Source organism: Panthera tigris, chromosome D2 (genome assembly GCF_018350195.1).
Source record: "Panthera tigris isolate Pti1 chromosome D2, P.tigris_Pti1_mat1.1, whole genome shotgun sequence".
NCBI lineage: Eukaryota > Metazoa > Chordata > Mammalia > Carnivora > Felidae > Panthera > Panthera tigris.
Genome location: NC_056670.1, coordinates 20,521,533 through 20,545,156, shown reverse-complemented (window position 1 = coordinate 20,545,156; position 23,624 = coordinate 20,521,533). Strand labels below are relative to the sequence as shown.

Below are 23,624 nucleotides of genomic sequence, written 5' to 3'. Positions count from 1 at the left end.
GTTGAAAAGTCTCAAAATTGGTTCTCATTTGTCTGATAATTTCTCTGGTTTTAATCCCAGGAATGGTAGATTGACTAGTAAGCAGAAGGCAAACTAATGCTCCCTGAAAGATTTAGATAGAAAAGAAACACTAATTTATATGAGTAGAAATGAGAGCACAGCTTATCTTTTGTAACACAAATAGATCAGGGGTTTGTAAACTGGTTTCTAGATAGGTGGTAAAATTGGCTTAAGTGAGCTTGCTTCATGAGATGCCCTTTAGTTTCAAGAATTGAAGGAAGAGATTTAAGAAGGTAGAGTGTTTCAGTATGATTATTAATAGTTCATTTAAAACATTACTGTTTAAAACAGATCCATATGGTCTAAGTAGGCAAAACTTCCAGTGTTTATTAATTAAGAATATTAACAACTAAGCATATTAATAATAGTGGCCAATAATAAAGCTATTAATGGTAGCTACTGTTATTGAAGACTTTTGTGATCCAGACACTGTCCTAAGTACTTTGTATATTTTATATTAAATTTTTAAACAAACCTGTGAAATAATACACTTCACAGTAAGGACACTGAGGCCAGGTGCAAACCTGCTGTTAAGTGATAAATTATTTCCTCATGGATGCAGGTGGCTAGTTGGGTGTCATTATTGTCTGGTGAGCTACCCTTGTTCTGTTGGCCATTGTGTTTGGATGGGAGGCAAGTAAAATGGGCAGAGCCCAATGTCGATCTAATTAGAGGTTTAAGTCAGATTATTAGACACACTCTTTTTCTTCTACCAACCCCAACAAACCACATACAAAACACATAAAGAAATCTTAAGCCAGATATAAATTAACTTTTGAGTTATTTGATGTTTTGTGTAGCTACACAAGTATCTGGCAGAATTGTACAATATTTGCGTGTTGGATATGGATATATATTTTTTTTAATTTTACATGATGACTTTTAAGTGCATGTATTGTCTTATATTCTCCAAAGATCAGGAGTAGTTTTGCATTTTCTCATCCTGGATGGACAGGATTTGGACAACTTTATTAACACTCCTTGTGTAATGGAAATACATACTGAGTTCATGTAGGAATTGCCCATACAAAGGAACCATCAATACATTTCATGTTAAGTGTTAAATGGCAGAAATGGACAGAAGGTTCCTTACAAAGGAGACTTGTGGGTTGGGTACTGAATTTTCCAAAATGTAGGTGAATCTGAGATGTTCCAGAGCCCTTCCAAGAGAGTCTATGAAAAAGAGACGTTTCACTATGTGTGTACTAGTCAAGATTTCTCACAAGTTTTCAAAAACCCATCTTGATGTTTTTCACCTTTGTAGTCTTTGTGAATAAGGAGTCTCATTTAGCTAAAATGACTGCATGAAACTTGATATGGGGAAAGTGAAGAAGCTCCAGCCCTTATATTGAAACTTGTAATATTTATTTGACACCTTTCTTCTCTAATTTTCCAATAACCCTTTGACACAATCTGGAAACCACCTGCTAGATGTTTTTAGGGACCTAAGAAGTCTCTTCATTTGGCAGGAATATTGCCAAATTGGCAAGCATTTAGACTAGGTTTTCACAGATTAATTTATGGGATCGTTTAGTCTCATTGGCTTCCAAGATAAGTGTTTATAGGAAGGTCCTATATTTCTATTCCATGTGTCACTCAGAAGGAAGAAATGTTTGCTCATTTAGAGTCTTAGGCCCTGTGAAGGGATTTCTAGAGTGATCTTTGAACATCTCGAAGCTAGTTTTTATGTGTGTATAAATCTCTTTTGAGAGTGTGATCACATAATAGTACAAATGGCCATAAGTCTATAAAGGAATATAGTAATTTAAAATTTTGTCCTTTCCCAAAGTATAACATCTAGCCCTGAGCCTTACATGTATGTAAATATTCAATTACTTATTTTTGATATCAATAATTGCTATAACAAAGACAAAGCCCAAGGGTGATTTTTACAGGAATTTCTGGACATAATATGCTACCAGTTCACTATTAAAAGCAAACATTTATAACTATAAATTGGTATGACATAAATAGGTTTCAAGCTTTCTTTAGACTCAATTAGGACCTGACCAGTAAAGTAAAACTTTTTCAGTAGGCATTTGAAATGATGATCTTAGCAAAGCATTATACTCTCTACATCTTGAGATCAAAGTATTGGGTTTTAACTTGGGTTTATGTATTGCAAAGATCAGTCCTACCTAGTAAAATACCTGAAATGTGTCTCCACTCTGGCAATGCAATTATGAACTGCACTTGCAGCAAAAACACATTTCATGGTACCCCTGGAGGAGCACTGTGTTCTAAATAGTGTTTGTGAGACTTCCTGCACATCACAATTACCAGGAAGCTTTGCAAGCTTCTGCAAGGATTCTTAGTCCTTATCTTTAGACAGTCTGGGGTAGAAGTCTTGTAATATTTATATTTCATAAACACTCCCAAATGGTGGGAACCATTATTTAAGTGTCTTGAATTATGAGAGAGAAGACCAGGTTCTCTCAGGTTCTCTTTGACTCTGCTTCACCTCAGTTTCATGGACAACATGGACTTACAACTCAGGGTCAGTGACCAGTTGGCTCAGTCATTTACTTCAGAAGGAGGAAGGTTCTTGAGCACCCAAGTCCTCAGGCTAGAAAAGGGTGGGATGGGACATGGACAAGGGACAGGGACAGATTTGAGGGGTGTAGATGTAGAGGCCCTTAGAAAAAAATGACACCTGGTAGATAACTTCAAGACTGTACATAGGGTAACCAATTGTCATGGAATGTCCAATTTGCCCAGGAATGTCCCAGTTTTATCATTAAAAGTCACACATGCTTGGAATTCTTAGTCCTAGGCAATCTGTGACAACTAGTCACCCTACTTGTAGGTTGCAAATTGCCTAATTTGATATGGAAACCCCGAAAGCACTTAGGCTCAAAAATCCGAACTACATCAATAGCCTCTTACAGTTGAAGCAAATGCTTCCTCTGTTGCATTAGTAAGGATCTATTCTGGTGTTGTTGAACAGAAAATGGAATGAAAATTTCTTTTCAACTGCTTGTCATTTTCTAAGTTTGCAGAAGGACTGTTTGTTCCACATGACTAAGCATAGTAACCCCTGTTCTGTGTGACCACAGGTGATTGAATAGTTTGGAGTTTGTGGCAAAAGCTGTCACCAGTGATAACTAAAGACTTATTACTAGAAATAATAATGCCACAGCAGTTTCTAATTAATTCTTTTACTGTAAAATCTTGATTTTCAAATCTAACTATTTGGGTAAGAGCCTTGTTCCTAATGTTGATTATTACAAAAAACTAATACAGGCTATAATTATTCCCATAAAGAATTCTTCATGGTTTGTAGGTCTTTTCCTGATGTTGAAGTTAGGATGGGGCAGAGTTAAAGAGGACCTGGCCTTCTCTCTCACATTTCAAGACACTGTCCACTTGACCAGAAGTTCCCAATTACTTGGGAGTGATTATTACACTTCCAGATGTCTGAGCTCTCTATCTTAAAAGGAAAAATTTAAATGTAGGTTGAAGCCTGAAAAATCTCCATGTTTGAAAATCTCCCCCTCATAATTCTGAGGGGCAGGTAGATTTAGGAACACTTTCTAGAGCACAGTACTCCAGAGCTTCTCTAGAGAGTACCATGCAATGCGTTCTTGCTGCAGGTGGAGTTTATAATTGGCCTTCTGGAAAAGGGGACATCTCAAGTATCCCACTAGGTGGGGCATCTACATAACTTGGTGTTTCATCCTATCTGGCAGTAGTCCAGACACTGTTTGAAAGTTGGTAAGAGGGGGTCCATTACTTCAACCTTGTAAGTGCACAGAATTCCAAATATTCTTTAGAAACTTTGTTTATTATGGGTCAATGTGTATGTATATGTATTATTTCTAAGTCCTTCCTGAACCTTTTTATATTTTCAGTATGTACCACCTGTTGCTTTAACATTAAGAAATGGCTACCACTGTAGAAAGTAGTACTTCATCTTTTCAGTTTCTTTAAAGTAGTGGTTTTCAGTCAGGGTTGATTTTTTTTTTTTTTTTCATCTCTCTACCTTCCTCTCTCCCTACCTTGGGGATATTTGGCATTATCTAGGGACATTTTCAGTATCGCAGCTTGAAGGTGAGTGCCACATTTAATGAGTAGAGGCCAAGGATGCTTCTGAACATCCTGCAATGTAAGGAACCCCCAATGTCCACCCCACCACCCCAATAAAGAATTATCTGGTCCAAGATGTCAATAGTGCCAAGATTTAGAAACACCCTTTTAAAAGCTTTTAAATGCATGCCATCAGTATTATTAACAGCACTAACAATGACATTTTCATTTGTGTCAGACATTGTTACATGGGTTTCCCTGTTTTATGTTCACAGTCCTGAATGAGGTAGGTGCCATTATTATCCCCAGATGGAAGATGAGGAAATAAGCTTGGAGAGTTAGTGTAACTTGCTGAAGGTCCCACAGCTACTGAGTGGTAGAGGTTGGGAGGAAATGGGAGGAAGGGAGGGTTTCCCAGTCAGACTCCATAGTTTAGTGCTTCACACTATACTATTAGCTATCCAGTCTAAATATTAAGTCCCCATGGTTCTAATATTCTAGAATTTGAAATTAAGCCCATAGCCAACCTATATACTCTATTAATGTGTTATGAAAGTCATATTTTCTTTATCCACTCCTGAGTTTGTTTTGTCAACCTGAAGGGACCTAGATTTATAGTTGAATAACCTGTTATAACCCCTCTTCACATATTTATTTCAGGTCCTATGATCTAAACCATCTCTAGAACCCTGTACCTTTCTTAATATGCATTTACCTGACCTGCATAATGTATTCCAGATGGAGTCAAATAGAATTTTATTTGTAGATATGATACCATTAGGGGAAATTGGCAACATGGACAAGGGATCCTTCTATTATTTCTTGTAACTACATGTGAAGCTACAATGATCTCAACAAAAAATGAATTAATATCTAAAAAATATGGGCATGGGGGTGTTTTATTAATTACAAAATATTATGCTTGTTATATTGTTTTCGAAACTCTTCCTAGAGATGCATGTTCTTTTCTTGGCCTTTTTGTCATAGAACTGTATTCCATTAGAGCTCCCAAAATTCCATTCCCTACCAAACTAATAGTTTAGTGCTTATTATTAAGAGTACATGGATTAGTTTTCTCCAGCTGCATTGCCTACTGGCCCACATTGAAGGTCGTCTGTCACTGTTGAGCTTCCTCATGCTTTGCGAGCTGCTTTTGTAGTAGCTTAGCATTTTATTCTTTGAAAAATATCAATATCATCTGCAAATTCAGACTCGCAATGCTACTATCTCTTCTATGTCATTTTTGAAATGTAAAATAAGGTTAACCCAGGATCCATTTGCAAGGATTAGTACTGATATTTCCATCATAAAGATACTAATTCATCTCTGTTCTTTGGTGCATATTGTTAAGTGGATTTTGTAATCCACTGCAAAACATTTAGCTCAATCACCATTTGGTTTTGTTTTTAAACAATTTCTCATTTAAAAACCATGCCATGCACTTCTTGAAAGCCCAAATAAATTATATTCATTGGCTCTACCTTGTTCGGAAACATAATTCTTTGCAGAACTTGATGAGCAGGTTGGGTGATCTTGGACAAGTGATTTGTTCTCTCTATGCATCAGCTTCCTTTTCTTTAATATGGGAAAAAAGAATAGTATTTACTTCTTAGATTATTGTGAAACTATTGTAGCATAATACATATGAGGCACTTAGCACATCCCTCTTAGTAAATGGTCAATAAATGTCAGCTATAATTTTTTAAAAACCTGGGAATTCTTGCTGTCATCAGAGCTTATGTTGCCTTTTTTCCAATTGATAATGTTTACCCTTGTCTTTATCTACTCTCATAATTCTAGCTACTTTCAAGGTGTTGAAATGCCATTAGTACTGTTCATTTCCTAGGTTCCCTCTAGAACATTGCATATGATTGACATTACGCTAATTCTCTTCAGCAAAAAGTATTTATAACAGCAATAATCTACAGAGCTGATGGTTGAATAATTACCTCCTATTAAAGTTGAAACTACATTTGTTACCATAAACCTATCCTGTGCTAAACCTATGACATAACTTGGCTGGAAATTATCTTTACTGTTAATGATTTTTCCCTGGTACTTTTATTACCATCTTCATAGTGTCTGAAATAGGGGGCTTCACATTAGCCCCTTGTTTTCCAAACAAAGTTTTTTTTTAATGATTTCAAAATTCATAGATGACAGTATATTCTCTGAGTCTGTTTCTGTAACTGCTTTATAGGGAAAGGGAAAAAAAAAACAGTCCTACAGCCTAAACTGCTAGGTGATTATTTTTAACAAGATTTTTAAATTCAGTTTTTAAGGCAGGTCAAGGACTGTGGTAACATTTGTCCTTGCTATAACTCTTTATAAATGAGGACTCTGACTTAGAAGAGCCTTACCTGGCCAAGGACATAATAATTGTGTGCAAGTGGCATCTCAGACTTTTGGCTAAGATCAAGTATAGTGTCAGACCAAGTTTGGGGCTCTGACTCAAGAGTCCAGGCTTTTAACTTGTAGATTTATAGTCGTGTTTTTTTAAATTAATTTTTTAAGAAGTGTTAGGTTTATAGAAAATTGAGCAGACAGTACAGAGAGTTTTCATATACCCCCTTTCTCTTTCACATAGTTACCCATATATCATGCCCAGATACTTGGTGTCTAACACTGTTCTGGATGCCCCAACCCTACCATCCCCAAGCTCAGCGTGAACAACCTTTACTGTCTCTTCCAGTTCCATGAGGATCATACTTTTTTATGGCTCTATGTGGAGCTTTGGGACTAACTTCTCTGACCAAATTTTCCTAACTAACATTGGATGAGGCTCATAAAGATACAGACCCCAGTTGAAGATTAGAATTTCCTTTGATAGCCTTCCTGTTTGCTTTGTATATTCAATTTTCCTTCTGCTTTGCAAAGTACATCTGCTTATGAATGTGAATGCTTACAAAGATTGCTTGTTATCTTAATAGAATTTTTTTCCACTGTACCACTGAGGCGGTCAATTGTGCAGGAGTTGACTAGAGGACCTGGAGAGTCTTTTAGCCTGAAAAATAACCAGAACACAGTATCCAGCTTTCTCTATATATCAAGAGGGTGCTTCCAAATCTTGGACATTATTGTGGATAGTGATAGATGCTTGCTCTTTCCCTGGTTCCACAGTTTAAGCAGAGCTCTGTAATCTGAGCATTTGGCTCCACTTTTGTGACACGGGGAGGGAAAAAGTTGTTCATTGGCCTTGGCCATTTCCCTTGTTAATTTCTCAACTGTTCTTTGGTAGTATGCATATCGGCAAAAGAATAAGTCTTGGATAATCAGAGAATAAGGTACAAAGCTTCATTTAGCCACCTGGTAGATTTGTCTAGAAGATTTGCTTCTTTCCTTACCAAGTTGGACATTTGGTTTGGTCCTGTGTAGAAACTGCCTCCAAAAATATTAATTATTCCCACTTCAAATGTTCTACTCTAAAACAATGCAAAAAATGGATTTCTTCCCTTTCTCATTGTGACAGGATCTGGAGATCTCACATCTGTCCTCAGCATAGGTCATGTTACTATAGCCCATGGGTAGAATTTACTTTGATTTAGGTTAGAAGTCATTAATGTCTGAAGACCTCAGTCTTTCATGGACTAGAAGCTTATGTTCACTCCATGTTTCCTGGGTATAAACTCAACCTTTGTCACTTGCCTCTCCTTCCTTCTCACCCATCCCCACCACCATGCTATCACTTTGTTTCTATTCTTCTTTTTTTTTCCCACAGCTTTCTGGCTGCTTCTCTTTCTCAGCCATGACCTTGCCACTTTGTCTTCCTCTGTCTCTATTCATTCTAGTTGTCTTTACTGCCTCTTTTCTTTTACTTTGTGACCTTATTTTGCTAAGCTAGTTATGGTATGGAATTAAAATGTATTTAAGATACTTAATTTTGTCTGGACACTTAAATTTATTGAACATTATTATTCTGAAAATTTGGGTGATTTCAAACTGTTTTCTTTTCCCCAAATGATACTAAAAGGTTAGCATAATAGTATATAGGATAAACAACATGTTAGCCAAATGGCAATGTGATTCCTTTGGTTGAGCCTTTGTGGATACTGTTTTGTTTTGTTTTGTTTTTTTTCTAACTAGAAGTCATTTATTCCTTATTCTTACCATTGAGACCATAAAAATACTAGAAAAGAACTATTTTATTTTATTTTATTTTATTTTATTTTATGTCATTCCAAGGCTTTTTAAAAATTTAAATCCAAGTTAGTTAATATATAGTGTAGTAATGATTTCGGGAGTAGAATTTAGTGATTTATCACTTATATATAACACCGAGTGCTCATCCCAACAAGTGCCCTCCTCAATACCCATCACTCACTTAGCTCATGCCCACACCCAATATCCCTCCAGCAACCCTCAGTTTGTTCTTGGTATTTAAGAGTCTCTTAAGGATTGTCTCCCTCTCTGTTTCTATCTTATTTTTCCTTCCCTTCCCCTATATTCATCTGTTTTGTTTCTTAAATTGCACATATAAATGAATTCATATGATATTTGTCTTTTTCTGACTTATTTCACTTAGCATAGTACATACACTGTAGTTCCATCCATGTCATTGAAAATGGCAAGATTTCATTCTTTTTGATTGCTGAGTAATATTCCATTGTATATATCACATCTTCCTTATTGTCTATTATGAAACTGCATATAAGTTATGATTGGACTTGTAAAATAATCAGTGACAATATACCCTGAAGATTTATGTATTTGGGTATTTCTATGATTTATATATGTTATGTTTCCTTGGTAAAAGTATTGCTTATGTTAGATATAATCACAACTCAAGAAAAAAATATTCTGAAATTGTCCTCTTATAATTTTCTAGGAAACAAGAGGTATGAAGTTAAATTTAACTTAAGAACTATTCACAAGGGTGCCTGGCTGGCTCAGTCAGTAGAGCATGCAACTCTTGATTTCAAGGTCATGAGTTCAAGCCCCACATTGGGTGTAGAGCTTACTTAAAAAATGTACTTGACCTTACAATAATCATGCAGTAAAAAAAAAATACCAAAAAGAAAAACAAAACTACTCAAAAACCTAAAACGTGGTTCTGTATTTACTGATGGAAGTTTAATTAGAAGATAGTATTTAAAAATGCAGATGAAAGGAAAATGTTTAGATCTGAGCTGAGGCTTCTTGATCCATGTAGTTTTCTGGGTTTTAGGGAGAAATTTGGGATTTTTCATTATTCAGCTAACCCAATGCCCTCACCTATTAGCCATTCATTTTAATTGTAATCAGTACATTGACTCCTTCAAAATGAAAATGAGGCAGACGGCTCTGCCTCCTCCTGCAGATGACAGATTTGGGGAAGTACATGCTGAGATCAAACCCAGCTGGACTCTGTCTCCTGAGCTCCATACCTACACATATCCAGGGCCTCCTGGGCACCGGCACTGGATGGCCAAAACTGCCTGTTAACTCAGGGTATCTAGAACTGAATTTATCTTCCTTTCCCCCAGCCAACTCTTCTACCAAGTTTCTTAACTACGTAAAAGATACCACCATAAATACAAAACAACAGCAAGTAACATTTATTGATGGGTTATATCCCCTCCCCTGGGGCACTGTCTTAAGCACTTGAGATTCCTTGTCTTCTTTTCAATTCTCCAACAATTTATGAGGTAGATACTGTTTTGTCATCCTTCCCTGAAACAGGGCTCTGGCATGCAGTAGATGGCTAATAAACATTTGCTGAATGAATGAATTCCCATTATATAGATGGGAAAACTGGGAATGTAAAGAGTGAATAATGTGTCCCAGGTCACATACATGACAAAACTGGGGCAACAATCTAGGTGTTTCTGAGCTTATGAAAAATCCTCTGTGAGGGGCGCCCAGGTGGCTCAGTCGGTTAAGCGTCCAACTTCAGCTCCAGTCATGAACCGACTTCAGCTCAGGTTATGATCTCGCGGTTTGTGAGTTCTGCCCCATATTGGGCTCTGTGCTGAGAGCTCAGAGCCTGGAGCTGCTTCAGTTCTGTGTTTCCCTCTCTCTTTGCCCCTCCCCTACTCATGCTCTGCCTCTCTCAAAAATAAATAATAAAATATTAACAAACATTTTTAACCTCTGTGCTTTTTTTAAAATCCTGTGCTTTTAACCATGATGGCAAAGTGGCTCTTAGAACTGCAGAGTGCCTTCCATAAGGCCCAGCCCTGCTTTCACAGTGACAAATTTCACACCCTTCTACCTCACTGATGTTTCTGGTGGTTGTCCACAGACTGGCACTCTGTGCCACCCACACCCCATTTGGTGACTCAGCCAGCATTACCAATGAGGAATCTCTCTTCCATCTCTCCTTATGCTTACCCCCACCCAATCTAGCCTTGGAGATACTGCTGCTCACCTCTTGGTAGGTAGTCTCTGAGCAAGCAATCTCACCTGTGTCCCCAGATTTAGTTACTGGGATGACTTCAAGATTACCCATGTACTTTCTGTTGTAACCCCATAGCTAACCTGCTAAGTGCCTTCAGGTGCTAAAATTCAACATACCTAAAACTGAACCCACTGTGTATCCTTCAGTTGTTTTGGAGAGGCTGGCTGAGAACTCTAATGCTTGTACCTTGTTAGAATTATGGACATACTTTTGGCTTATCTAGCTTTTAAAACCAATAAAGGCTGACATTTGGCATTTTGGAATATACCTCAATGCTACCTATAAAAGCCCACCATGAAGGCTAAACCCAAGAGTGCAAATTAACAAATCCACAAGACTATGGCTAATTTATTACTCAATTATATTTCTTTTTTTTTAATATATGAAATTTATTGTCAAATTGGTTTCCATACAACACCCAGTGCTCATCCCAAAAGGTGCCCTCCTCAATACCCATCACCCACCCTCCCCTCCCTCCCACCCCCCATCAACCTCAGTTTGTTCTCAGTTTTTAACAGTCTCTTATGCTTTGGCTCTCTCCCACTCTAACCTCTTTTTTTTTCCTTCCCCTCCCCCATGGGTTTCTGTTAAGTTTCTCAGGATCCACATAAGAGTGAAACCATATGGTATCTGTCTTTCTCTGTATGGCTTATTTCACTTAGCATCACACTCTCCAGTTCCATCCACGTTGCTACAAAAGGCCATATTTCATTCTTTCTCATTGCCACATAGTATTCCATTGTGTATATAAACCACAATTTCTTTATCCATTCATCAGTTGATGGACATTTAGGCTCTTTCCATAATTTGGCTATTGTTGAGAGTGCTGCTATAAACATTGGGGTACAAGTGCCCCTATGCGTCAGTACTCCTGTATCCCTTGGATAAATTCCTAGCAGTGCTATTGCTGGGTCATAGGGTGGGTCTATTTTTAATTTCCTGAGGAACCTCCACACTGCTTTCCAGAGCGGCTGCACCAATTTGCATTCATTCCCACCAACAGTGCAAGAGGGTTCCCGTTTCTCCACATCCTCGCCAGCATCTATAGTCTCCTGACTTGCTCATTTTGGACACTCTGACTGGCGTGAGGTGATATCTGAGTGTGGTTTTGATTTGTATTTCCCTGATAAGGACCGACGTTGAACATCTTTTCATGTGACTGTTGGCCATCTGGATGTCTTCTTTAGACAAGTGTCTATTCATGTTTTGTACCCATTTCTTCACTGGGTTATTTGTTTTTCAGGTGTGGAGTTTGGTGAGCTCTTTATAGATTTTGGATACTAGCCCTTTGTCCGATATGTCATTTGAAATTATCTTTTCCCATTCCGTTGGTTGCCTTTTAGTTTTTTGGTTGTTTCCTTTGCTGTGCAGAAGCTTTTTACAAGGTCCCAGTAATTCACTTTTGCTTTTAATTCCCTTGCCTTTGGGGATGTGTCGAGTAAGAGATAGCTACGGCTCAGGTCAGAGAGGTCTTTTCCTGCTTTCTCCTCTAGTGTTTTGATGGTTTCCTGTCTCACATTCAGGTCCTTTATCCATTTTGAGTTTATTTTTGTGAATGGCGTGAGAAAGTGGTCTAGTTGCAACCTTCTGCATGTTGCTGTCCAGTTCTCCCAGCACCATTTGTTAAAGAGACTGTCTTTTTTCCATTGGATGTTCTTTCCTGCTTTGTCAAAGATGAGTTGGCCATACGTTTGTGGGTCTAGTTCTGGGGTTTCTATTCTATTCCATTGGTCTATGTGTCCGTTTTTGTGCCAATACCATGCTGTCTTGATGATGACAGCTTTGTAGTAGAGGCTAAAGTCTGGGATTGTGATGCCTACTGCTTTGGTCTTCTTCTTCAAAATTACTTTGGCTATTTGGGGCCTTTTGTGGTTCCATATGAATTTTAGGATTGCTTGTTCTAGTTTTGAGAAGAATGCTGGTGCAATTTTGATTGGGATTGCATTGAATGTGTAGATAGCTTTGGGTAGTATTGACTTTTTGACAATATTTATTCTTCCAATCCATGAGCAGGGAATGTCTTTCCATTTATTTATATCTTCTTCAATTACCTTCATAAGCTTTCTATAGTTTTCAGCATACAGATCTTTTACATCTTTGGTTAGATTTATTCCTAGGTATTTTATGCTTCTTGGTGCAATTGTGAATGGGATCAGTTTCTTTATTTGTCTTTCTGTTCCTTCATTGTTAGTGTATAAGAATGTAACTGATTTCTGTACATTGGTTTTGTATCCTGCAACTTTGCTGAATTCATGTATCAGTTCTAGCAGACTTTTGGTGGAGTCTATTGGATTTTCCATGTATAATATCATGTCATCTGCAAAAAGCGAAAGCTTGACTTCATCTTTGCCAATTTTGATGCCTTTGATTTCCTTTTGTTGTCTGATTGCTGATGCTAGAACTTCCAGCACTATGTTAAACAACAGCGGTGAGAGTGGGCATCCTTGTCGTGTTCCTGATCTCAGGGAAAAAGCTCTCAGTTTTTCCCTGTTGAGGATGATGTTAGCTGTGGGCTTTTCATAAATGGCTTTTATGATCTTTAAGTATGTTCTTTCTATCCCGAGTTTCTCAAGCGTTTTTATTAAAAAAGGGTGCTGAATTTTGTCAAAGGCCTTTTCTGCATCGATTGACAGGATCATATGGTTCTTCTCTTTTTTTTTTTTTGTTAATGTGATGTATCACGTTGATTGATTTGCGAATGTTGAACCAGCCCTGCATCCCACGAATGAATCCCACTTGATCATGGTGAATAATTCTTTTTATATGCTGTTGAATTCGATTTGCTAGTATCTTATTGAGAATTTTTGCATCCATATTCATCAGGGATATTGGCCTGTAGTTCTCTTTTTTTACTGGGTCTCTGCCTGGTTTAGGAATCAAAGTAATACTGGCTTCATAGAATGAGTCTGGAAGTTTTCCTTCCCTTTCTATTTCTTGGAATAGCTTGAGAAGGATAGGTATTATCTCTGCTTTCAACATCTGGTAGAACTCCCCTGGGAAGCCATCTGGTCCTGGACTCTTATTTGTTGGGAGATTTTTGATAACCGATTCAATTTCTTCGCTGGTTATGGGTCTGTTCAAGCTTTCTATTTCCTCCTGATTGAGTTTTGGAAGAGTGTGGGAGCTTAGGAATTTGTCCTTTTCTTCCAGGTTGTCCAGTTTGTTGGCATATAATTTTTCATAGTATTCCCTGATAATTGCTTGTATCTCTGAGGGATTGGTTGTAATAATTCCATTTCATTCATGATTTTATCTATTTGGGTCATCTCCCTTTTCTTTTTGAGAAGCCTGGCTAGAGGTTTGTCAATTTTGTTTATTTTTTCAAAAAACCAACTCTTGGTTTCGTTGATCTGCTCTACAGTTTTTTTAGATTCTATATTGTTTATTTCTGCTCTGATCTTTATTATTTCTCTTCTTCTGCTGGGTTTAGGCTGCCTTTGCTGTTCTGCTTCTATTTCCTTGAGGTGTGCTGTTAGATTTTGTATTTGGGATTTTTCTTGTTTCTTGAGATAGGCCTGGATTGCAATGTATTTTCCTCTCAGGACTGCCTTCGCTGTGTCCCAAAGCGTTTGGATTGTTGTATTTTCATTTTCGTTTGTTTCCATATATTTGTTAATTTCTTCTCTAATTGCCTGGTTGACCCACTCATTTGTTAGCAGGGTGTTCTTTAAGCTCCATGCTTTTGGAGGTTTTCCAGACTTTTTCCTGTGGTTGATTTCAAGCTTCATAGCATTGTGTTCTGAAAGTATGCATGGTATAATTTCAATTCTTGTGAACTTATGAAGGGCTGTTTTGTGACCCAGTATATGATCTATCTTGGAGAATGTTCCATGTGCACTCGAGAAGAAAGTATATTGTGTTGCTTTGGGATGCAGAGTTCTAAATATATCTGTCAAGTCCATCTGATCCAATGTGTCATTCAGGGCCCTTGTTTCTTTATTGACCGTGTGTCTAGATGATCTATCCATTTCTGTAAGTGGGGTGTTAAAGTCCCCTGCAATTACCACATTCTTATCAATAAGGTTGCTTATGTTTATGAGTAATTGTTTTATATATTTGGGGGCTCCAGTATTCGGCGCATAGACATTTATAATTGTTAGCCTTTCCTGATAGATAGACCCTGTAATTATTATATAATGCCCTTCTTCATCTCTTGTTACAGCCCTTAATTGAAAGGCTAGTTTGTCTGATATAAGTATGGCTACTCCAGCTTTCTTTTGGCTTCCAGTAGCATGATAAATAGTTCTCCATCCCCTCACTTTCAATCTAAAGGTGTCCTCAGATCTAAAATGAGTCTCTTGTAGACAGCAAATAGATGGGTCTTGTTTTTTTATCCATTCTGATGCCCTATGCCTTTTGGTTGGCGCATTTAATCCATTTACATTCAGTGTTATTATAGAAAGATATGGGTTTAGAGTCATTGTGATGTCTGTATGTTTTATGCTTGTAGTGATGTCTCTGGTACTTTGTCTCACAGGATCCCCCTTAGGATCTCTTGTAGGGCTGGTTTAGTGGTGACAATTCCTTCAGTTTTTGTTTGTTTGGGAAGACCTTTATCTCTCCTTCTATTCTAAATGACAGACTTGCTGGATAAAGGATTCTCGGCTGCATATTTTTTCTGTTTAGCACACTGAAGATATCGTGCCAATCCTTTCTGGCCTGCCAAGTTTCAAAGAGAGATCAGTCACGAGTCTTATAGGTCTCCCTTTGTATGTGAGGGCATGTTTATCCTTCGCTGCTTTCAGAATTTTCTCTTTATCCTTGTATTTTGCCAGTTTCACTATGATATGTCGTGCAGAAAATCGATTCAAGTTACGTCTGAAGGGAGTTCTCTGTGCCTCTTGGATTTCAATGCCTTTTTCCTTCCCCAGTTCAGGGAAGTTCTCAGCTATAATTTGTTCAAGTACCCCTTCAGCACCTTTCCCTCTCTCTTCCTCCTCTGGGATACCAATTATGCGTATATTATTTCTTTTTAGTGTATCACTTAGTTCTCTAATTTTCCCCTCATACTCCTAGATTTTTTTTATCTTTCTCTCAGCTTCCTCTTTTTCCATAACTTTATCTTCTAGTTCACCTATTCTCTCCTCTGCCTCTTCAATCCGAGCTGTCGTCATTTCCATTTTATTTTGCATTTCTTTTAAAGCGCTTTTCAGCTCCTTGTGGCTGTTCCTTAGTCCCTTGATCTCTGTAGCAAGAGATTCTCTGCTGTCCTGTATACTGTTTTCAAGCCCAGCGATTAATTTTATGACTATTATTCTAAATTCACTTTCTGTTATATTATTTAAATCCTTTTTGATCAGTTCATTAGCTGTTGTTATTTCCTGGAGATTCTTCTGAGGGGAATTCTTCCGTTTGGTCATTTTGGATAGTCCCTGGAGTGGTGAGGACCTGCAGGGCACTTCCCCTGTGCTGTGGTGTATAACTGGAGTTGGTGGGCGGGGCCGCAGTCCGACCCGATGTCTGCCCGCAGCCCACCGCTGGGGCCACAGTCAGACTGGTGTGTGCCTTCTCTTCCCCTCTCCTAGGGGCGGGATTCACTGTGGGGTGGCGTGGCCCGTCTGGGCTACTTGCACACTGCCAGGCTTGTGGTGCTGGGGATCTGGCTTATTAGCTGGGGTGGGTAGGCAAGGTGCACGGGGGCAGGAGGGGCAGGCTTAGCTCACTTCTCCTTAGGTGATCCACTTCAGGAGGGGCCCTGTGGCAGCGGGAGGGAGTCAGATCCGCTGCCGGAGGTTTGGCTCCGCAGAAGCACAGAGTTGGGTGTTTGCGCAGAGGGAGCAAGTTCCCTGGCAGGAACTCGTTCCCTTTGGGATTTTGGCCGGGGGATGGGCGGGGGAGATGGCGCTGGCAAGCACCGTTGTTCCCCACCAAACTGAGCTCTGCCGTCCGGGGGCTCAGCAGCTCTCCCTCCCTTTGTCCTCCAGACTTCCCGCTTTCTGAGCAGAGCTGTTAACTTATGACCTCCCAGACACTAAGTTGTGCTTGCTGTCCGAACACAGTCCGTCAGGCCCCTCCGCTTATGCCAGCCAGACTCGGGGGCTCTGCTTGGCCGGCGAGCCGCCCCTCCACCCCAGCTCTCTCCCGCCAGTTGTGGAGCGCGCACCACCTCGCCGCCCTTCCTACCCTCTTCTGTGGGCCTCTGGTCTGCGCTTGGCTCCAGAGACTCCGTTCTGCTAATCCTCTGGTGGTTTTCTGGGTTATTTAGGCAGGTGTCGGTGGAATCTAAGTGATCAGCAGGATGCGTGGTGAGCCCAGCGTCCACCTACGCCGCCATCTTCCCTCTCTCTACTCAATTATATTTCAACAGTACATCTCAAATGGTTCCAGATAGAGATTTATTTGAATTTTTAATTGCTTAAAAATTCATAGTAGATATATTTTTAAATCTGACTGATTTATTAAACAGCTATAATACAACATCTGTTTCTCTCTGGGGTTTCAGCAAGATCAGAAGTGGTCTCTTGGCCTTCACACACTGATGATAATTATTTCTCTTCTTTGTTCCTTACTGCTCAATACGTGGGCCACCGGAAACATCCGTTGGCTCCCAGGGTCAGAGATGTGGAGTCTTCTACCATGGACACTGGTCAAACCCTCCCTGGAACTAACATAGTTTATAACACCCCGCATACTGAATTTAAAATGGAGATCATAATAGTATCAGCCTCATGTGGTTGTTTGAAGATTAAATACATGTAAAAACTCTTACAGGTTTGAAGAAATAAGTGAGTTACTCCAGAAATATTACATATGATTATTCTTATTTATAACTAAGAACTGATAGGAGGGACTATATGTTGAGGGGTATATTGGTTCTCATTTCCCTTATTAACCCCACAGGGATTCTGATTATAATTCATGTTCAATAAGAGAAGATAATATTCAGTTCCTTATTCTGATGATGATAATTACTATAAAATGATGGTTCTCATGGTTACTATGTTTAGCAGCTTCTATGCCTTATCTCAGTGTTTCACTAAATATGCTAGACAAAGGTCCATGGGCAAATATTGTTAGTTTTACTAGAAATTTATTTTAATGTGTATTAGTAAGAAAAATAGTAACTAGCACATCAAATTCATTATTTCTTGACCACCATAACTTAAGATGAAGCCAAAATTAAAAAATAAAAACAATTATAGGTTGAAATTTTATCTATCCATTTAAAATACATAGTAAATATATTAATTTATATAAAATATGTACCCTTTTGTACATATTCTACTCTATATCTATATACAGATCTTCAGATTTTCTTTGATTTATAATAGGGTTGCATCCAGGTAACACACCGTAAGCTGAAAATATTGTAAATCAAAAATTCACAGAGGGGCACCTGGGTGTCTCAGTAGGTTAAATGTCTGCCTCTGGATTTTGTCTCGGGTCATAATCTCAGGGTTCGTGAGTTTGAGCCCCATGTTGGGCTCTGCACTGACAACGCAGAGCCTGTTTGGGATTCTTTCTCTCCCTCTGTCTCCGCCACCATACTCTGTTCTTTCTGTCTCTCTCTCGAAATAAATAAAAAAAAACATTAAAAAAAATCCATGAAATACACCTAGACTACTAAGCAATCTAACTTAGCCTAGCCTACATGAATAGGTTCTCAGAACACTTACATTAGCCTACAGTTGAGCAAAATTATCTAACATAAAGCCTATTTTATGAAGTTGAATATCTCATGTAATTTATTGAACACTGTACCAAAAGTGGAAACAAAAATGGCTGTATAGAGAATGGTTTTAAGTGTATTGGTGGTTTACCCTTGTGACTGCATGGCTGACTGTGAGCTGTGGCTCACTGCCACTGCCCAGCATCACAAGAGAGTATCGTACCACACAAAGCTATCCCAGGAGAAGATCCAATTTCAAAATTCAAAGTATGGTTTCTACTGAATGTTATCACTTTCACACCATCGTAACATCAAAAAATCATAAATTGAACCATCATAAGTTTGGTGTGTGTGTGTGTGTGTGTGTGTGTGTGCGCGCACGCGTGCAGAGAGAGAGAGAGGGACAGGGAGTAAACATATGTTTATGTGGATATGGCAACAATTTTGTAGAATATATAGTTTTATTTCATTTCATCTTCATCCTCACTTAGTCTTGTGAGGCAGGTACCATCATTCTCTCCATTTTACAAGTGAAAAAAAAATCTATGTTTAAAAAGGCCCAACATTTCTGAAGTCTTTCTAAACAAATGGGAGACCTGAGGCTCCAACTCATAATCTTTGCTCTCTGTTGTGGCATCCCTGGGGTTGTTTCTCACATTCTCAGGAATGCTCATTTTCTTTCAAACTTTTTTTAAATATTAACTTTTATTGTTTTTTCCTCCTATAAAATTAAGATTTATTCATTATAGAAATTTTAGAAAATAAGATTTCTTTTAGAAAAGAAAAGAAGAAATAGTTTTGTTTTTTAAATTGTGGTAAGAACACGAGATCTACACTTTTTTTTTACCTGAAGATCTGTTTTTTTGACATAGATATATACTCTTAACAACTTTTTAAGTGTACGGCACAATACTGTTAACTCCAGGCACAATGTGCAGCAACCTCTTTCTACTTTCCTGTCACAGCTCTGTAAGATGGGCCAAACAAAGACACTGAGAGAGATCAGAAAGTCCCTGGAACTTCACAAGAAAGTATAAGCACACCAAAATTCCTGGTTCCTAGGCCCCTTCCTTTAAATCACACTGCATCACATGAGGGGCCCTATAGCAAGCAGCCCTGTCCTTCGGAAGACAAAGTAACATACTCAACTGAGAAGCATCAGAAACCGCAGTAAGCTTTTCCCTGTTGGGGAGCAGGGTCTGTAAGAGCTGACCTGGGCTCTATTCCCAGGATGATAGCAGCAATGGCTGCCTCAGAATCTGTGCTGGCCTCTTCTGAGCAAGGAGCTCAATAATTCTGTGTGTGCAAGTGCCCACACACATGCACCATCTGATTTAATTAAGCCACTTCTCAATTCAAATAATGAGTTTGAACATATAACTGAAGCACTACCAAATTACCAATTTTTGACTTTTTGTTGGTTTTCAGCTTGGTGCTTCTAGGTCTTTGTGGCTCTCTGCTTCCTCTAGTGGTAAATCTAGGGCAGGGTGTTTGGTATGTTAAGTAGGCAGCAAATGACATGAGTGCCCACAGAAGCACACACCATATAAATGGAGGTTTATGGATTTAATTGTAATGCAATTCAAAAGGAGCCATTCAGAGTGATCTGTGATCTTATGAAGTTCCATCATAGGACCCTGTGGGTTTCAGAAGCTAAGCTCTCTTCTTGCCTCCACTTCAGTAAAATGGCTAGGAGCCCAAGTGCCTCCATTTGGCATTACAAAGCAGCACCAAGAGACTCATGTTCATTTTGACCCTAGGGCCACAGCTGAGCTGAAGGGCTGAATGCCTCAGACCTTTCCCATTTCAACAAAAATACACTGGTCCCAGGTGCTTGCTAAAAATTCTCTTCTTCCCCGTCATTATTACCAAAATATTCTGTCCAGAAACAGGTAATATGAATAAAATGCATTTCTTTTTGGGTCCTAATGGTTTATTGAAAGGATTTGGTAAGCACCTGTATACCTCCTGGTGGGCTTTGAAGGTGATTGTTAGCATATGTTGTTGATTAATAACATTTATTGATTAGTAACTCTTACTCCTGTTACTCTTTAAGGCTCCTGCCAAACTGTGTTTTCTGGGTAAATTATTCTTAGCAAGGGTGTTGCCTGTGGTGAGTTGTCAGACACACCTTGTCTTTCAGACCTGGGCACTGGTGTTCATCTGGCCCCACCTCTTCACCAGCCCTCATCTCATGCACTTCTGGCCAGCTCAGCCACTGATAGAATGCTGTTAGTGAGCTTCACAGGCACATTGGAGGCATTATCCAGGCTCCCAGTCTGAAACCCAACAGGGAAGAAGCCAATTGAAAGCACACAAGGGATCAGACCTTTGATGTTGCACAAAGCAAATTGCATTTCAAGCTCTGGAGAACATGAGCCATTCTAAACCTGATTAAGAGTCATCCGGTACCAAATTGTGATAAATGTTTATTTTGGAAAAGTGGATTATCAGTGTTTTCAGATTCTGCTTATTCACCCAGAAAGCATTTGTTTTTCTCTTTATTTGGGGTAAGAATAAAAGAAAGCCTTGAATTGTCCTGAGTTGTTTGCTGGGCAAAATTGAGAAGGAGTTTGTTTTGGCTGTTGCTCAAATAACTGTCTAGAGCCCCTGATGTAGAGAGTCTCACCTGGCCACTCTGACTCAGTGTCTTCATATTCCTCACTTATCTGCCCTTCCTCTAGAGCACAGGTGTGCCCACTCTCTGGACTGGCCCTGAGGTGGGAAGTTAATGAGTTCATTTAAAGGGAGAGTGATCTGGGCCCCTGGGTGGCTCAGTAGGTTAAGCATCGGACTTTGGCTCAGGTCATGATCTCACAGTTCAACAGTTTGAGCCCTGTGTTGGTCTCTGTTCTGACAGCTCAGAGCCTGGAGCCTGCTTTGGATTCTGGGTCTCCTTCTCTCTTTGCCCCTCCTGCTTGCTCTCTCTCTCTCTCTCTCTCTCTCTCAAAAATAAACATTAAAAAAAATAAAAGGGGAGTGATCATAGAATTCAGACACAGACGTAGCTGGAGACAGGATTTGGAATCTGTTTTGTCCTTGTTTTTTTAATTTTTGTCAAAAATAAAATGCTACAAAAATTTTTGGAGGAGAAAAAGAATCATTCCTAATTCTTCCATGCTTTGTAGTTGCTAAGTAGCTTCTTTGGTATTTTAGTGCACTTACTTGTACACATAAATGTATGCTTTTTACATAAAATGGAATCATTACTGAATCATTACTTTAAATTTATACCAAAATAATTTGTATTTCCATTTTTTTTGTTAGTGGCTTTGTAATATTTTCTATCCAGTTTCTCTGAGAATAAACATACCTTTCATATCCCCAGAAAGAAGAAATGACAAAGAAGCCAGACATTATAACGAATGTTTATGATCTTTACTTAGGAACATGACAGTCTCAAGGCCTCTGTCATTTCTGAATCTTGATGATTTATCTTGTTTCCTCAGACCCTCCACCAGCCCACAAAGATGGGCAGAATGAAGCAGACAGTGCACCAGAAGACCTCCAGTCTGTTGGGACTAGCAGGCTTCTCTATCACATCACTGACGGTGATAACCCACTGCTGTCACCACGATGCTCCATCTTCAGCCAAAGCCAGAGATTCAACTTAGACCCTGAATCAGCCCCTTCTCCACCCAGCACTCAGCCATTTATGATGTAAGAAAACCTTATCTTCATTTCATCCACTTTTTCAAATACATTTATAACCTATAATGAAGTGTGTGTCTGAAATAGTGCAGACATGCCTATCAAATACAACTTCAAGACCTGAGCAATGAATGGCAAGAATCAGTGTACTTTCTATTTGGGAATACTGTGTCAGGTCTTGCCATCTCAGGAGGAAATGGTCATGAGATGCAGGAATACCCCAGGGCTTACATGTTTGAACATTTTTGGTCAAATGACCAGAGTTCTAAGTAAGAATATGTCTATGCAAATATCAGGAGTATCCTTGGTAAGCTCAATATTCTTTGCATGCCCAACAGTGGCTTCAAGGGATAGCTTGTGGCAGTGCTTGGGAGTTGTCTACCTCAATTTCTTCTTAGATTCCACAAGAGTAGCAGCTTACAATAGCTGCCCTCCACTCCCCCAAAAAAGTGTGAAACTATGCATTCTTTTTTTAAAAAAATCTACAAATAATTTGGATTCAAAACTAAAATGAGTGTCCCTTGACTGAAAATATGTACAGAGAATCCTAGTTTCTCCTTAGTAACTTCTTCTGTCATTAATGAATTTTCCAAATCTGACCTTGCAGGCTGTCTATTGATGGATTTGAGGGAGTTAGTGGATTATTGCTATTGTAAACTGTGGGCTATGTGAGAGGGTCAATGCATTTTCTGGAGGTGGGGGTCCATTCTTATTAGATTCACAAGGCTCTGTTGTGTCAAGAAAATTAACTATTTATCTATATCTTCTTTAAAAATGTTATTAGGTGCAACCTGTTTGGATAATTCCACAGCAGGCTATTTCTTTTTGTCTTAAATTGGCCTCTTCCAAACTTTAGGAAATGCACTTCCTAGAATAATATTCTGACATTTCTGCACTAAATTCCCTGATAGCATTGTCCCATAATGGAATTCCTTGATCAGTGATCTCTATTAATAAGTAAATGCCACAATGGTAGACTCATTAAAAATGGCCTATCCTCTCTGATAATCCAGGAAGCTTCGTTTGTAGACCAGCAGCAATGTTTATGGGAAGACCATGGTTTTTGATGATTCTCTCCCTCCCTGCAATCATTACAGGCCACGAAGTTCTTCACGGTGTGGCTGTGGTGATGGCAAGGAGCCACAGACCATTACCCAGCTCACCAAGCACATCCAGAGCCTCAAGCGAAAAATTAGGAAATTTGAAGAAAAATTTGAACAAGAAAAGAAATACCGGGTAAGGACCCTGTGGCTTGAAATAAGGGTTGATTGTGTCTGAGGTGTGTGGGCTTTTCTGTCCTTCCTTTTTGGGTACACCTCTGTGCCAGGGGACAGCTGTTTTCATTTGCCAACACAGGATCTATCATAAATAGAGTTCCTATCCTGGATCTGTCCTATTCTCACAGGCTGTCAGTTGCTCTCTAAAAAGATATTTTCTGGTAATGGATTATAACTCTTTTTTAAATCTTTTTTATTATTTATTCTTTAATATAATTTATTGTCAAATTGGTTTCTATAAAACACCCAGTGCTCATTCCAACAGGTGCCCTCCTCAATGCCCATCACCCACTTTCCCCTCTCCGCCAACCCCCATCAACCCTCAGTCTGTTCTCAGTATTTAAGGGTCTGTTATGGTTTGCCTCCTTCACTCTCTGTAACTTTTTTTCCCCTTCCCCTCCCCCATGGCCTTCTGTTAATATTCTCAAGAGACACATATGAGTGAAAATATATGGTATCTTTCTCTGCCTGAATTATTTCACTTAGCAAAATACCCTCCAGTTCCATCCACATTGCTACAAATGGCCAGATTTCATTCTTTCTCATTGCCAAGTGGTATTCCATTGTATATATAAACCACTTCTTCTTTATCCATTCGTCATTTGATGGACATTTAGGCTCTTTC

At 39.0% G+C, this 23,624-nt stretch overlaps 1 protein-coding gene across 3 annotated transcripts in view; it reads left to right on the top strand.

Moving 5' to 3' along the window:
- Positions 1 to 23,624, top strand: part of FAM13C (family with sequence similarity 13 member C) — a 171,481-nt gene that overhangs the window by 114,137 nt on the left and 33,720 nt on the right. For all 3 annotated transcript variants that reach the window (XM_007095805.3, XM_007095804.3, XM_007095803.3), the window contains 2 exons: positions 21,521 to 21,731; positions 22,820 to 22,958. In XM_007095805.3, coding sequence (XP_007095867.1) covers positions 21,521 to 21,731; positions 22,820 to 22,958 — 350 coding nt within the window. The remainder of the gene's footprint in view (positions 1 to 21,520; positions 21,732 to 22,819; positions 22,959 to 23,624) is intronic.